At 33.5% G+C, this 18,857-nt stretch overlaps 1 protein-coding gene across 2 annotated transcripts in view; it reads right to left on the reverse strand.

Annotated features, from left to right (window-relative positions):
* Positions 1-18,857, reverse strand: part of LOC149807162 (transmembrane protein 65-like) — a 63,475-nt gene that overhangs the window by 31,526 nt on the left and 13,092 nt on the right. For both annotated transcript variants that reach the window (XM_089962923.1, XM_089962914.1), the window contains exon 3: positions 2,573-2,640. In XM_089962923.1, coding sequence (XP_089819049.1) covers positions 2,573-2,640 — 68 coding nt within the window. The remainder of the gene's footprint in view (positions 1-2,572; positions 2,641-18,857) is intronic.

An 18,857-nucleotide genomic window follows, 5' to 3' on the forward strand; every position in this document is an offset into this window, starting at 1 on the left:
CCATGATAAAAATCTTGTTGATGTGCATCATTCCATTACTGATTGTACATAATAAAGATCTTGTTGTTGTGCATCATTCCATTATTGAATGTACACCCATGATAAAGATCTTGTTGCTGTGCATCATTCCATTATTGACTGTACACCCATGATAAAAATCTTGTTGATGTGTATCATTCCATTACTGATTGTACACCCATGATAAAGATCTTGTTGCTGTGCATCATTCCATTATTGAATGTACACCCATGATAAAAATCTTGTTGATGTGCATCATTCCATTACTGATTGTACACCCATGATAAAGATCTTGTTGCTGTGCATCATTCCATTATTGACTGTACACCCATGATAAAAATCTTGTTGATGTGCATCATTCCATTACTGATTGTACACCCATGATAAAGATCTTGTTGCTGTGCATCATTCCATTATTGAATGTACACCCATGATAAAGATCTTGTTGCTGTGCATCATTCCATTATTGAATGTACACCCATGATAAAAATCTTGTTGATGTGCATCATTCCATTACTGATTGTACACCCATGATAAAGATCTTGTTGCTGTGCATCATTCCATTATTGAATGTACACCCATGATAAAGATCTTGTTGCTGTGCATCATTCCATTATTGAATGTACACCCATGATAAAAATCTTGTTGATGTGCATCATTCCATTACTGATTGTACACCCATGATAAAGATCTTGTTGCTGTGCATCATTCCATTATTGAATGTACACCCATGATAAAGATCTTATTGCTGTGCATCATTCCATTACTGATTATACACCCATGATAAAAATCTTGTTGATGTGCATCATTCCATTACTGACTGTACACCCATGATAAAGATCTTGCTGTGCATCATTCCATTATTGACTGTACACCCATGATGATCTTCTTGATGTACATCATTCCACTATTGATTGTACACCCATGATGATCTCTTTGCTGTACATCAATCCATTATTGATTGTACACCCATGATAAAGATCTTGCTGTGCATCATTCCATTACTGACTGTACATCCCTAACGAAGATCTTGTTCTGTGCATCATTCCATTACTGACTGTACATTCATGACGAAGGTCTTGTTGCTGTGCATCATTCCATTATTGATTATATACCTAAAGATCTTGTTGCTGTGCATCATTATATTCTTGATTGTACACCCATGATAAAAATCTTGCTGTGCATCATCCTATTTATTGATTATACACCCATAATAAAGATTTTTATGATTAGGTTAACAAACTATGTAAGCTTGATGATTTTCTTGTATCTTCTAGAAACAAATGTTTTTTTTATTTCTTATGAACAGAAGTTTTCAAATGTAAAAATTCTAAAGTTAAGACTTGTGCAAGTCTTTTATAGGATTACTGCATGAAAACACTTGATTATGACAAAATAATCATTGGGTAAATGTTTGGGTATAAACATAACGCCAAGCTCCTTTAATTGTGAAATAATGAGAAACTAATTTAGACACTCGAATAAGGAAGTAGCAGCTAAAGTTACCAAAAACATATAATCTTCCCAGAACTTGTCATCATGCATGTCTGTGATCTCATTACCACTTACCTTTCTGGGTTAAATCAGTGTCACTCAGCACAACTATGCTTGGAAAGAGAATGTACCTCCAAAGTGGAGAGTAATTTTTCTTTTACATGTATATACACATGAACTGGATATTATTTCAGACAATGATGGTGTGCATCTATATAGAGTTATATAGGGGTGCTCACCAGTTATTATGTACTTTTGAGAGAGTGACGTATGTAAGGTGAAGTTGTTTGCATTTAAAACATGCACAATGGAGAGAATGTTGGCATACCTCTAAGCTACATTAATGTAATGTGGATGATATTTCTTTGGATATTGTACTTTTGGAAATTGTACATGATCTAAGCACACTGCTAACTAAAATGACTGCTCCCTTGTGCTAAAAATGTCAGCATAAATTAGTCTAAAGTACACTATCTGTAGCAGCTACTAAAATAGGGAAAATGAATTTTGCCAGACTAGACAATACCAGCTTCTGAAAGTGCAATGAATGAATTACTAAATATATAAAATGTAAAAGAAGTTATCAGCTCTTTTTTATACAATTTACCTCTGAAGTTCAGGAAGTGAAAATGACCAAGTGGAGCTAGCACTTTTTTGAAAGGGGCACATCTGAAGTAAGGCTAAGCTGTATAATCTATAACCCGCATTACACCCATCAATCACACACCAAAATAAAGGGAATTACAGGTTCTTCAAACTATACCTAAGATATACAAGGTCTTTTTTAAATAGCCAGTATAACCAGTGAGGAAAGCTGGAAAATTCTTTTTCTTTAAAATTCTAACCCTATGCAAAATACAAAACTGTAGAGTGCCACCATATACATGAACTGGATAGTATTTCAGACAATGATGGTGTGCATCTATATAGAGGAGTTTCAACCTCACAAAATTAATACATATTATTTTTTAAGCTGACAGTAGAGCTATTATTTTGAATACTTGTGAATTGTACAGAAGAACGAAACTAAAAGCCATATGAAGCATGAAGCTATACTTACAGCTATAATCATCAGGAAATTGTCAAGAAACCCAAAACCAATAAATGGAAGTGTACTGTGCAGAGTAACTGAAAATTGAAAAAGAAATATAAGTTGCAGGTCATTTTTGCTAGCCAAGGTTCTGATGTGTTAACCCTATATACACCTTGGCAGATCTATCTGATATACTTCAGTGCTTTGTCCTTGAGACATCTATTGGATTTCATGAGTTGTCTCCCTTAATATGTAATGACAACTAACCAATAACATGTAACAGTGGTATATTGCACATCGGCTGAAAATGGTGGAGGCAATTGATTTCAAAAGGATACTTTGTAAGTTTAACATCAACAGTATGACTATGTGCCAGAGATAAACCATTACAGAGGTATTCGAGGGAAAGGATCTATTTGTACAAACATGATCGGCAGTGGAAATTGCTTATTTATGATTCAATTCCAGTTAATTACTCCCCTTGTCTCGATCATGTAGGAACCTGATACTGATTGGCAAGCCCAAAGTACTTAAATACCTGATTGATCTGCCAAGGTGAGGACAGGGTTAACATATCAGAACCTTGGCTAACGAAGATGATTACCAGTACGAATGTCAGAATTATTAGATGATTTAACAGATACTTGATATAACAGGTGTCAAACATACGGCCCACTGCAGACCAGGTCTCTTGCAAGTGTCAAATTTGCATGCTTATAATAGCTCATGATATATCAGAACCTTGGCTAACGAAGATGATTACCAGTACAAATGTCAGAATTATTAGATGATTTAACAGATACTTGATATAACAGGTGTCAAACATACGGCCCACTGCAGACCAGGTCTCTTGCAAGTGTCAAATTTGCATGCTTATAATAGCTCATGATATATATGACCTGAATGAAGACTACATTTATATAAAATTACGTCTGCCATAACAAATGAGTTTGACACGCGTACGTTACAATCTACAAGTCAGAGTTGACTCTCTTTTTACATGCATGATCATTTGGGGTGAAACAATTTATCGATATATTGATGCATCAATACTTTTGCTGGAACGATACACATACTGATAGAAGAGAAGGAGAATCAATACAAAACAATACTTACATTATACAAGTTATTTTAGTCTTCAGCAGTTATGAATAATTATTATTAGTTCACCTTCCTTTTATTTAAATATAGAGTTCATTTGAAACAGCAGTTGCAGTCCTAGGCACTCATTTTTATCAATAAAAATGAGAAAGACAAGAATACTCTCTCGCCGTCTGCAAATTTGAACAATGTGAAACGGTTCGTAATCTGCCCCCACCCCCAATTCCATGCTAATTATCTTATCTCAGCAGCATGTTCAGCATAAAGGATACCTTCCAAACATGTTCCATGTGCATAATGAATATAATGAAGTACTTTACTCGTCATTTAACAACCAATTTTACACAAAGTTTCTACATTGAATTTGATCTTGTCTACTTTGGTCAATTTGAAAGCTACACTACCGGTATCTCACACGTTGAAATGTGTTATGTTCAAATCTTACTGGTGGTTACTTGTTCCTGTCAAGGTTAAGTAATAACTACCAATCAGCAATCAGTGTAGCTTATTCCCTTCATGACAGACAGGAAGTACTAGCAAAGCAAAAGAGAAAATTTGCTCTACAGTCATTGGTATATAAAGTACTTCCAAGTTTAAGTTATACATTAAATTCATAAATAAGTTGCTTTCAAAGCATTCATGTCATGTAAAACAAAGGGCCTGGTGGCTACACTGAGTTAAATGGAGCCGCCATTAAATAGCCTAAAAAGCTGAATAAAACTCACTATCAACCAACAGGTAGTCGGTTTGAAAGTATTTTTGCTTTCTTGTCATTGATGAGAATTGCATATAAATGTATGATAACTATATCTCTATCTGTAATCTGGATACTGGAAATACAACCAGTATGTCAACATACATAAAGGGGCACCACCTACCTTTCAAAGATGGAAAGACCATCAAGGGTATCAATATGTATTGTATCGCAGGCTGTGTATCTTGAATCATATCATACGTGGCACATGTATATCGTTTCACCCCTAATGATCATTATTACCAAGGTTTTTAAATTATGATCAAACAGGATCTGATAAACTTTGTTACCAGAGCCCATGTGCTACATGAATGTGGGTTCTGGGCCACATGTTTAATTCAGCTTGCCCAGACTGCTACAGCATGATATTATTACAGACTAACAAAATATTTAACAAAGCAGAGAAAGCAATAAAGTCGAATATGAAACAGGCCAATCATAAAGCCAACAGTAACAAATACATATAAATGTGCCTTTCTTGGGCTACTAAATTTTTAAAATAAAATTTGTTTTACTAAATTTTTAGTCTGGCTACTTGGTTCTTTTCCTGTTTTACCATCGATTTCAAAATTTGTTGAACACCACTGTTTTGAAGAAGTAGCAGTATATTCCATTAAGATTTAGTGTTTTTGTTACATCTCATACCATTATGATTTAGCAGTTTTGTCAGCATTCATTCTATTAAGATTTAGTGTTCAGTTTTGTCAGATAACTTCCATTCAGACTTTGTGTTCAGTTTTGTCAGTTTTGATTCTATTAAGATTTAGTGTTCAGTTATGTCAGTTTTCATACCATTAAGATTTAGTGTTCAGGTATGTCAGTTTTCATATTAAGATTTAGTGTTCAGTTTTGTCAGTTTTCATACCATTAAGATTTAGTGTTCAGGTATGTCAGTTTTCATATTAAGATTTAGTGTTCATGTATGCCAGTTTTCATACCATTAAGATTTAGTGTTCAGTTATGTCAGTTTTCATACCATTAAGATTTAGTGTTCAGTTATGTCAGTTTTCATACCATTAAGATTTAGTCTTCAGTTTTCATACCATTAAGATTTAGTGTCCAGTTATGTCAGTTTTCATACCATTAAGATTTCAGTGTTTATGTATGTCAGTTTTCATATCATTAAGATTTAGTGTTCAGTTATGTCAATTTTCATACCATTAAGATTTAGTGTTCAGCCTTGTCAGTTTTCTGCCCTTACCTCTGGTGCAAATTTTCTGTCTCTTATCACATGCTTATATAAACAATAACTAGTATTTTGAAATGGCCAGTCTGAATCTGCCTATCATCAAGCAATCTAAGGAACTGTATCTCTGATACATTTTAACATCATAAAGGTGAAAATGGTGGATATTATAGCATGTGGATCATTTGATGATAATATGCTGTTTCTGTCAATGAAACAAGCTACACATTGAAATAAACGTGTGCTTATGAATGCATCTCTTGCCTCTAATAACTAAAATGTGCACAAATTGCACTTTCACTTTTGTTTCACGGCTTCATTTTAAATTTTTTCAGCAATAGCAACCTTTTCAAAATCAGTCTCTGTGGATTGTCTGACTGGCACAATTCTCATTTAGGACCAACAAGGAATCTTAAAGAGTCTTTAGTTGGAAACCGCATGATGAAATGACTTTTCATTTTGGAGAAGTAACAACAATAAGGTTTTCAAGATGGCTGCCACTGAGGCTATATTAGATAACGGATTAGTACTATTTATATTTAGGACCAAACATACATCATAATAAATCTTACAGAGAAAGCACAATATCAATATAACCAGCTATCTAGGAGAAGTAACCATAACAAAAGTTTTCAAGATGTCTATTGTTGTGGCCATATTAAAAGTCAGTTCAGCATTATTTTCATTTAAACCCAAACAGATGTCATAAAACATTTTCTGTAATGTTCTATACTAATACAAATGGAAAAATAAAATATGAATGTTTAAAAAGTGAGTCCTCTATTTTAACATACATCTACTAACTTTGCTACTACTCAGTTTTGTTTTTGTGTATAACATTTTCCAACCTAAGTAAAACCCAGTTTTGTTATTCATGTTAGGACATGCATATTCTTCAGGTATATATATATATATATATCTTAGTACTGAATGTGTAATACACGTAGGAAGTTCTTCTGTACGCAACTTGGCCAAGTGACAAGTGCTTTAAAAAAATCAAAGTACAGAAAATAGTGTAAGAGTTTAGTCATCTGTTAAAGTGACAGGTCATGGTTCTTTTGTTCTTTTGTTCTCGTTTTTTGCTCAGTGGTATGTGTAAAATGTTAATGTCTTATGTGTGAAGTTACATTCTCTTCAAAGTAATTATGAGGAAAATAATTATCAACTTTTGATAGAGATTATCGAATTAGTTCATCTATACAGCATGGAAAAAACCTGTTCTGCTTTCTGCATGATGCACTGAAAAAATAAATAAACAGGAAACAAAAAAGATTACAAAATCATCCACAAAAAGGATTTTGACCATGTCTGATTTTTCCAGAGGCAACTTTGACGGCAGATCTATGTAAAATATATTCAGTTGTAATTAAAGACCAGCATGTGCTACCAGATTATCTACTGCCTCCTATTTCCTGTTTTGCATAGTTTTTGGTCACAAAGTATGAAATGAAGAATAAGTAGCTATCTATACATGCTATCTATTACTTTCATTTTGAATCAAATGCAGCAGATTTGGCCAAGCATGACTGATCTATGAAACCCTTGCGGCATACCTACTAAGTATGGTGTGTTCAAGAAAGCAGGATCCTAAAAGCCTGCAATTTATAACAACTAACTGAATGCTACATGTGATTATGCTATCTGTTTTTTTAATGAAGTTTTGACAAAGATAACCATAACACTGTATCTCCTTGTAATCTGAAGCATTCCTCAATGCAACTTATTTACTGTTAGTTTCAAAAATACACTAAATTATAATAAATCAATCCTATAATGATACACAGTCAATCCTATAAAAACATACTATTGTGCCTCAATTAGTACACACACAGTCGATCCTGTATAAACATACCGTTGTGCCTCAGTTAATACACACAGTCAATCCTATATAAACATACCATTGTACCTCAGTTAATACACAGTCAACACTGTATAAACATACCATTGTGCATCAATTAATACACACAGTCAATCTTATATAAACATACTGTTGTGCCTTAATTAATACAAAGTGAATCCTATATAAACATACTGTTGTGCCTCAATTAATACACAGAGTCAATCCTATATAAACAAACCGTTGTGCCTCAATTAATACACAGCCAATCCTATATAAACATACTTAATTGTGCCTCAATTAATACACAAAGTCAATCCTATATAAACATTCTGTTGTGCCTCAATTAATACACAGTCAATCTTATATAAACATACTGTTGTGTCTCAATTAATTGTCAATCCTATATAAACATAATGTTGTGCCACAATAAGTACACAAGCAGTCCTTCCTATATAAACATATCGTTGTACCTCAATTAATACAGCCAATCCTATGTAAAGATAATGTTGTGCCTCAATTAATACACACAGTCAATCCTATATAAACATACTGTTGTGCCTCAATTAATACACACAGTCAATCCTATATAAACATACTGTTGTGCCTCAATTAATACACAGTCAATCCTATATAAACATACTGTTGTGCCTCAATTAATACACACAGTCAATCCTATATAAACATACTGTTGTGCCTCAATACACACAGTCAATCCTATATAAACATACTGTTGTGCCTCAATTAATACACATAGTCAATCCTATATAAACATACTGTTGTGCCTCAATTAATACACAGTCAATCCTATATAAACATACTGTTGTGCCTCAATTAATACACACAGTCAATCCTATATAAACATACTGTCGTGCCTCAATTAATACACAGTCAGTCCAATAAAAACATACTGTTGTGCCTCAATTGACCTTACGCCAGAAGGTAGTTCGTGCCGCCTACCGAACACGTGACTTGACAACGTCTTAACCTCCGACAAACATTCTGTGAAAATGGCGTGCGTGATAACATTAAAAGATATACCAGACGATATTGGTGAGCAATATTTGCCATATGAAACAACATTGAGACAGAGACAGAAAGCGAGAGCATTTATCCATCGCTTGCACTTGTCAATGTTATGTCGGTATGCGAAGAACTCGGCCCCATGTATCTGGAGAAGTCGCCCCAGAGTGGTTGGAGAAGTCGCCCCAATTGGTTGGAGAAGTCATCCCTAAACTTGTCACCCAACCTTTTTATAACATTATATATATATATATATATATATATATATATATATATATATATACGCGATCACAAAAGAGATATTAACTAAATTAAAGCAATATCATAGTAATATTTCTAAGGATGAATTAAGTCTGTATATAAGCTAATGAATGACGAAAGTATAGTGATTAAAAAGGATAAGTCAAACACTATTATTATTGTGAATCAAGATGATTATGTTAAAGAAGTTGAACGTCAATTAGAAATTAAATAAAAAATGTCAACATGCATTAATGAGATCGCTAAAAATAATAATTCCATATGTGTGGAATTTGATACTTTCTCTCTTAACATACGTACACCTCAAAAATAATAATTCTGTATGAGGAATTTGATACTTTCCCTCTTAACATACGTACACCTCAATTCTACAATATTACCCAAAGCTCCCAAAAATCCTGACCATAATTTACCTTTAAATTTTCCAGGACGACCCATTATATCAGGTTTGTAATTCATACTCTGAAAACCTATCCAAATTTATTGATAGTGTTTTACAACATTTAATGGAATCACTTCCTTCATACATTAAAGATACAACAACTTTCATTAAAAAGTCGAAGTCTATTCCACATCTATCTGATAATTTCAATCCTGGTATCATTAGATGTAACATCACTATATACCAACATTACGCATGCAGATGGTATTGAAGCGTGCAAATATTTTCTTGATAACAATCCAAATAATAGCACACTATCTAGCGAAGATATTTGTAAAATAATAAAAGCTTATCTTGGAAAATAAGTATTTTCAATTTAATAATATGAATTACGATTTTTAGATGACATATTTTTAATCTGGAAGCATTCAACTGAAGAACTGAAAAAAAATGATTGATCGCCTAAATCATTTTCACCCGACGATTAAATTTACTTATACTGCATCTAGTACGCATGTTTTATTTTTAGATATAAATATAATAAAAAATATTGATAACACTATCGCTACAAACATTATTAAAATGCATCTAATGATTTGAAGAGCTGAGCAAAAAGGACAGATAACACTTATTTTTCATTAAGTACAGAAGTGGAGTTGATCAAATGGAAAAGTTGAAAAATTGCAAATTTTATAAATTTAATAAGTTATTAAGTTGAAGAAAAACAACAACAAATAACGCCTTAACCATGTGGCTATATCTCAGAATTACTATATATGATCCTTGGGGCGACTTCTTCAGTCGAAGTGGGGCGACTTCTCCGAACCGTTGTGAAGTTTGTAAATATATACAATAGCCGAGTCGATATCGACAGAAGCAGCTTGTCGGAGGAAAATGGCAGACGTAAACAGTGTCTGGAGGTGTGTATAATAGCGCTCGCTGATTGGTCAATCGAGCAGAATGATTGACAACTGGCGATAGGTCAATTAATACACACAGTCAATCCTATATAAACATACCATTGTGCCTCAAATAATACACTCAGTTAATCCTATATAAACATACTGTTGTGCCTCAATTAATACACAGTCAATCCTGTATAAACATACCGTTGTGCCTCAATTAATACACACAGTCAATCCTGTATAAACATACCACTGTGCCTCAGTTAATACACAGTCAATACTGTATAAACATACCATTGTGCCTCAATTAATACACACAGTCAATCCTATATAAACATACTGTTGTGCCTCAATTAATACAGTCAATCCTATATAAACATACTGTTGTGCCTCAGTTAATAAACATAAAAAACATACTACTGTGTGTTAATAATGTGGAGACAAATGCCATGGTTATATACAATACTCACCATCATGTCTTAACAGCCATGATGAAAATAATTCTTAGTGTGTGTAACATGTCTCAACAAATCATTTTTTGGTTTCCATTTCAACATTTTTCAATTTTATTGATGATGCATGCAGTGAGTACAGTTCATGCAATATTGTCTTCTCTGTGAGTTGCAGTGGGACAGGTAATCCATTTATTCTTATTCCATACTGAAGCTCCTCAGTGGAGGTATAAATACCTACAAATCGCCACTGCTACTCGGTTGGCATGTGTTGTGCATCTCCATCTTGGAAGGTACTTGCTGCATTACTGACTTACATTTGAAAAACCAATGCATGAAGACTACCCATGAAAATATCAGTGTCAAACTGTTTTCAAATTGGAAACGAGTCAAGAAGAATTAATCATCTTTATGTCGATTATATATTTGGACCAAAAAATTAATTTCAAAACAGTCTTGTAAATTCAGTACAGTTGTATTTAGAAAAGTTTGACTGGCTTTTATTGCAATTCTTGTGTTTGCAGTTATTGCCAATGTCAAAAATTTATGTGCATTCCAAATTCAGTTTAAACAATGCAGTCCAAGAATTTGAAAACCATGATCAGTGGAAAGTAGTTCACTAACAAATCTAGGAATTTTGCATATTAACTTTATTCAAAGAAACCGTAACCGCTTACACACTGACCTTACAATGATCACAACTTCTGTCTTGTCTTCAACAGCATACATGTAAATTTATTTTCAAAATTCTATGGAGAAATATGTACAAAAATGAATATCTGCAAAAAAAAAATAATAATCAACATCACTATAGTTTTTTCTATAGACATGAGTTTGATATCATATTACAAACTGTACACCCCCACACATATCATATAACAAACTGTACACTCCCACCCATATATAACAAACTGTACACTCCCACACATATAACAAACTGTACACTCCCATACATATCATATAACAAACTGTACTCCATACATATCATATAAGAAACTGTACACTCCCACACATCTCATATAAGAAACTGTACACTCCTACACATATCATATAACAAACTGTACACTCCCACACATATCATGTAACAAACTGTACACTCCCACACATATCATATAACAAATTGTACACTCCGACACATATCATATAACAAACTGTATACTCCCATACATATCATATAACAAACTGCACACTTCCACCCTCCTTAAGAATTGTTTAATGCAACATCCTTCAAATCCAATCCATGGCTATCTCTTCACAATGTACTTAACTTTGCATGAAACAATTTCAATGCCTTTGAAACCCAATTCTTTTTTGCTACACACAACTTTGGTAAAGGACAGCAATGTCCCATCAAAATCCACATCTCCACTTTTCTATTTTAGTGTGTGTGTGTGTGTCTGTGTTTATCTCTGCCCCCATAAAATAATCCAAATCTTAGTAGAACTGCAAGTGTATCTGTAATTTTTGCACTGGCATCACTTTTCAGAAAAAAGACACATCAGTAGTTTTTCATTTCTTCTGTAATAGGGAGAAACAACTTTTAATTATTAATTGGCATCAACGTCAACAACTTAATTTCTCTCACACCTATCAGACTGATCATCAAAGTTGTCACAACATTTTATAAAGCAACAAAGGAATTTTTTTATCTTCATCTTAAATATGAAAAAGCTGTGGAATTGAATAATCACTAAACATCTAGAGCTTGAATCCTCCTGTCATGTCTGCATGGTATAATCTGGATTTAAGCACATTATTATTATTCATTCAGATGAAAAGTGCCATTCCTAAGGAAACAATGAAGCTATGCAGACCCTGGCAAACTAATAACTGCATTAAGAGTCTGATGTTATAGGCCTCGATAGCCGTAGTAGTATTTACGCCGGAACGTGCAGGCAGGTGATAGTTGCCATATCTCGCAGCAGAGGACCATGGTTCGAATCCCAACATGGAACAAATATTGATTTAATTAATAAAATCAAGATGAAATAAACCTCGTAATATAATGTCTTCAGTAATTCTCCTTAGGGCCGTGCTTAGAGTAATTATATATTACTCTCTTAATAATTATAACCTAACCTAGCCAGTGCCAAGGTTTCATGACAAATATATATATATAAGGTTCGAGAGTGTCTGTACATTCTAGAGTATATATGAGCAGTTAAAGAACATCATTTCTTGGTGATGTCTCAATAGCCATAGTAGTATTTACGCTGGAACGTGCAGGCAGGCGATAGTTGCCATATCTCGCAGCAGAGGACCAAGGTTCGAATCCCGACATGGAACAAATATTGATCTAATCAATAAAATCAAGATAAAATAAACCTCGTAATATAATGTCTTGAGTAATTCTCCTTAGGCCCGTGCTTAGAGTAATTATATATTACTCTCTTAATAATTATTACCTAACTCTATTTTAAACACTTTGTATCTACTAAGAGAGCTACAAATTTCACAACAACTGGTCTTTAAACTAAATGTTTGACTATTAAGGGACATTTGCTATCCCTGTTATTTTATTATAAGTCTACAAACACACAATCCAACCACTATGTTTCAATTACCTCAGCCAGCACTGTAACCTAATACCTATGCCTGTGAGTGGCTGCAGATAACATAATTAACAGGAATTAAATAAAGATGTCCACCTCTGTCATAGACATAAAGTTATTAAATTATCAAGAGAATTTAGAAAATTTATATACAAATTTATCTTCTCTTTTAAACCATTGTAAATACCATACCACCTTAAAAATATTTAGCCCTATAATAATGAGCTACCTTAACTCTCGAATATTGTGGTAAATTAATTCAATCCACCAAGTGTTAAGGATCCAAAGAATCAAGAATTTTGATAATTTTATTGTCATAACAAAAAACAAAGAATTATCATTTAGATCTGGGAGCATATCTGCCTTCTAGCACATATTCACAATAAAACAACAAAAAAAATCATTTAAAACTACTACATGTATCTCTCAAGAGAGCTGATGTATGTTTAGCTACATATGGTGAAAAGAATGGAAACCATGCTCTATTCACTAATATTCACCAATTTCTTGAGAGGTAATTAGATACATCTAAGTTGACATTTGTACATTTTGGTTCATAAAACAAATAAGATTCATCCAGCAAAAAGCTTATGACAGAAATTTTCCAAGAATAATCTAACAAACACCTACTAACATCTAACAAACACATAGCACCCATAAACCCTGCCTAAATGAAAAACTTGCATACAAATTCTGACACCACTGCATACATTTGCAAAACATTCTAAAATTACTACCTGTATACATTGTAAGTGATCAGTGCTAAATTGTATGTTTTGTTACTCTCACATTTTTTGCTGCATTTTTTTGGGTGTAACTCCCACCATTAGTGGTACCGCTGAAAGATAAATGATATATCAAGTTATTCTGTAGATGCATATTAACAGTGTTGATCCAATTTTGCCATAAAGAGTAGTACTCTGCTGTTTAGAACTGCAATGAACATCCCAACACTCCAATCAAAATAACTTTCTGCAAATATTTGTATAGAAAATTAATATTTAAATATTTTTACCCAATAAATTTGGCCACATTTTGCAATAGATAAAAACCTTGGCAAATGTAAACTATGCAACAATAAAGTAATTACCGGTAGTTTATACAAACCAACTTAAAACCTGCTAAATCACTTGACATTAAACTCTGACTCAACTGATAATCATCATGTCAAATTTCTGAATTGTCGCAATGCTCACAACATCACCATTTCTATTCAGTGCACTCCTGAAAAGGAAACATAACACAAAAAAAACTGATGAAGAGCATGGTATGAAATACGGGTCATATCAAAGTCAACAAAGCCTAAATCAATCTGAGCTACAACAAATTTCAGAAGTGTTGACAAACATTCATTCTGTCAGGGGCAGTTGTGGTCAATCCCACAAACCACGACCACTTGCCATCATTGTACCTCAGAATGTTAACTCAAATACAGCTCTGCATTTGGTCTTCAAATTAAAATTCTGAAACCATTACACAGCTATGGAATTTTCAATATGCTTAAAATATGAAACTATCCTTTTTCTATATTTTCTTAAAAGTCAGGAATGCAATGTAAACTGGTTGGTTGATACAACTTTGAAACATTATGAGTTACTGTGGTTGAGAGTTTGCTGCGTCCTACTCTGTTTTCTAGTGTGTTTTAGTACAAAACTTAGCACCATATATTTCAGGAATATACTTTGTGCAGGAATTACTTCAGTTTTCTTTCCTATGCCATTCCAAAAATGAAACTTTTGGGGGGAAAATCCCTCTTTACCCATGAAACTGAATGATTTACTCCTAAACTTGGTTGAGGCAGGGAACTAGTTCCCAAATACCTGAGCCGGACAGAGGTTGCATGATACTCTTTAGAGAGGCTCCAAGAGAATTTTACATATTGCAATGTAATCCTGCATATAAAAGTATAATATGAGATAAATATGGGCATACTGGTTTCAGTCAAAACAATCAGTTATCAAGTCCAGGGGTCAAGCTAGACTTGAATTTTTGGGAGAAGTGACTGCTTCTTTTGGACAGAACAGAGAGCTCAACAGGGAGAAGTGGAAGCAAAGCAAGAAATGCAATATATATATATATATATATATATATATATATATAAAAATAAAATGTGTGTTTTCTCTTATTTGAATTGTGCCCTCTGTTTTCAAGTATTCATATTTGCATTTAACACTGGATATAAGCAATACTTTATTTTCAAGTAGAAAATTTTCTCAGTTATTTTGGCCATAGCACTCTGAAAGCGAGTAACAGAAACTACAATGTAACAAATTTTAACTGAGTAACCAGATTACAGTATTGTAATTGCAAGTTATTAAAAATGCTTCATCAACTACTCTTAATTATTTTTTTTAATTTCTAAAGTTCACAATAATGGCACTTGAAAGATCTGTAAACATGTTTGAAACAACCCCTGTACTATGTACATGAGGGCAAATGCATGTGTCTTCAGATCCTACTGTTTGTTGTAATTTCTTTGTTGCAGACAAAACATTACCGTAACTATCCTACACAACACACTGAAATGCATAAAATTACAGACATTGCTCCTTTATAGTCTATATGAGGTAAACCCTTCTTTCCAACAAAATCAACACAGACATGTGAGTGCATCTATTTTTTCGAAGGAGTGGTTTTTTAAAATGTAACACTCACTTTATATAGCTTCAGTACAACAGTCCATTAAATGGATTGAATATTTATGGTTTTATTATTTGTCTATGTACTTGTAGTAATTTTAGACATGGTTAAATAGTATCTGCTATGCTGCTTTCTTCCGCATCATCATAAATACGAGTCAAGTCAGAAAACAACTTTGACCTTTCAGCACTTCTCATGAATTCAACAACAAAGCATTGTCACATATGTTTCTGACCTACATAATTGCATTTTAAAGTTCAATCTTCAATAGCATAATACATAGGCTTTGTATACTATGAACTGTATATTTTTCTGAATATATCTGCCCAATGATTTACAAAAATGGACAATCTAATAAACTGGTACTTCCAATACACGGCGATGTCCGCCATTTTTTCCCCATTACTGGTTCACTCTCAGTTGCAAGCTAATTTTATGACTAAATATTGTGCATGAGGCATTTTGAATATCCAGATCACGAATTCTGTTCTTAAAACACAGATTGCTATTTACATAATATTGTTAAAGTTTCAAAACACAAACATAGTGATAGTTGCTAACATGCATGGGTTTGGGTAACAAGTTTGAAACTGGAACTTTTGAAGAAGTCACCCTAAGGGAGAATGAATTCTCAACAAAAGGTCAATGGTATTTCCATCAGAATGGGTAAGGTAGGCAATATCAATGGCTTATGTATTGCTGATATTAAATTCCATCCATTGATCATATCCATTGGCATAAAAGGTCATTTGCAATACATAATATGTAGCTATTGAGGCTGATCATCCAAAAGAATATGTTATGAAAATGTAACCAAAACATATCAATATCTCAAAAGAGAGAGCTCATTTTGAACAGGAATGATACTTGAATATGAGGGCAATTCACACAGTGAAAATGATGCACATAATGAAAATGCTTACTTCATGATATATGTCTCAATCGAAGGCAATTGTCTTGAAAGAGTAATTTACACCACAACAATAACGACAATCGACCAAAACAGAATGTGGGCTAGCATGCATGCATCAGGGTCATCAGTTAGAAGATGGAACTTTGAAAGTCACCCTACGGGAGGATGAATTCTCAACAATGGTATTTATGTCAGAAAAGGGTAAACTATGCAATACCAATGGCTTATGTACTAAATTCCATCCACTTATCATATCAGCTGACATACAAGATTAATTGTGATTATTTGTTGAAAGTTTTGATTACTTGCATCTATGAACAATATCATTATATCTGTTGAAATTTGTGCACATGAATAGGGAGTAAAATTCATCACCATTCATTTGCATTATAAATAAACATCTTGTTCATGTAATTATGCCACTAATTATTTCTGCAAGATCCAATCCTCCTCAGTTTCTTTCTGTTACAGAATATTCAAATAGGAAAATCTGGCATTTGGTTCAGCTCTAGTACTGCTCGATTGAAGTAGTTTTCTACAATATACAATATGGATTCTGAGCTGCAGATGCATTATGTGTTGTCAGGTAAAGTTTGCACTTTTGATCAGAAATCATTCAGTGCTGAACTGACATTGCAGACCTTGATCAACCATGTGATAATAGATTCGATATAAGTGGTTAGTAAGTATAATATATAATCAATTATGGTATCCATACATCACTGTCTGGTTATTTAGATTGAATAAGAATGCATGAAAAATGTAAATTGTGGCTGAAGTGCAAATTCATGTTTGTACATGTCTGTAACACAGTCTAAAGACTTACGGGTAGATATCCTTACTAGCAATCATGTACCAGTCCAAAAAATAAAAACTGATAATTGTAGTTTAGATATTTGACCTACCCAGTATAAATCAACCTCAGGATAGTGCAGTCTCGTATAACACAGGTATGGTCATAGATTCTATTGTTGGGATGACTATAGTTTAGATACTGAACTTTCCTCAGTATTATGCACCCTAGTATAATGCAGCCTACAGTAACAAAGGTATGGCTGTAGATTCCATGATTGGAATGACTGAAGTTTCAATGACGAACGTACCTTGTAACCTCACTTGCAGCACATACATGTTTTAAGTGTTCAGAGAGCTCGGTAGGCTAGGTTAGACAGGTCTTGCACCAATGTGATTTTTCCCAGAATTCAGTTTGTCCATTTTGTCATTTACTAGATACTTCTAATAGGATATTACCTATCTGTAATTTTTATGACTGACAGCTATTTATCACAATGTTTCATGTACACATTTTTCTGTTCTTTGTCAAAAAAATCTCTGATGTACTATATACAGATATCAGTATCTCTTATTTTAGTATATCTACATGTACTATGAAAATCATTTAACTGGACACCCATTTACACAAACTCAGATACAATTAATCAAGTTCAGCCCCAAGGACATATACATTTTTGCACCATTTGCTGTTATTTTCCAGTGTTGTACCTTTATAAATAGTGTGCATCTTAACAGATGCAATGCTTTACAGTAGAGGTGTGTGGTATTACTGTTATGCTGCAGTTGTTTTTTTTCTGGTGGTACATACCACTGTACTTTTTCGCTGTACATGTACTGTGGCAGTTTTCATTAGTAAGGAAAGTACAGAAATTCCTCAGGAATCTTCGGTGGAATTTAATGATATTAATAGATTGTTTCATTTTTCATTTGCAAAACAGATCTAACAGTCAAAAATTAGTTTTAAATGTTATAATTATATTCATGATCCTCTGACAGCTTAGTGGCAAGATGGGATGATGTTAAAGTTATTTGGGCCAAATAAAAGTTTTGGGAAAATTAAAGATTTTTAAAAACAAGTAAATTTTTAGTTATTTACTAGCATATGTTAATATGTTAAGTACATGTATTCCATTGTAAGAATGTGAATTAGGACAAGATTTTCAGGACAGCACTTGTTTTCTATTTGAATTTTACATAATTTATCAAGTCCAATAAAGATTTTCACCTTTGCTGAATAATTATGTTTTATGTTTACTGAAAGCCCATGGACTTGGGATAAGAGGGACTCTGACTCATAGTTCCTCTCATTGGGTGAAGGGACTGTCCCTTGTGGTTGACTTTCAACCCTCCTGGCATGATTGGGAGACAAATGTCTGTCCCCCCTTTTTGTAAGAGGAAGCTGTTGATCCATGGACTGCAGCACCAACCTCTCTACCAATGGGCCCAGGTCCTGAAGACCATGGCTGCATGATGGGGAAAGGACAATAACTTCCCTCTGGAAGAAGGGGGTT

This window comes from Sinohyriopsis cumingii, chromosome 1 (assembly GCF_028554795.1).
Source record: "Sinohyriopsis cumingii isolate HCF-2022 chromosome 1, ASM2855479v2, whole genome shotgun sequence".
Classification (NCBI taxonomy): domain Eukaryota; kingdom Metazoa; phylum Mollusca; class Bivalvia; order Unionida; family Unionidae; genus Sinohyriopsis; species Sinohyriopsis cumingii.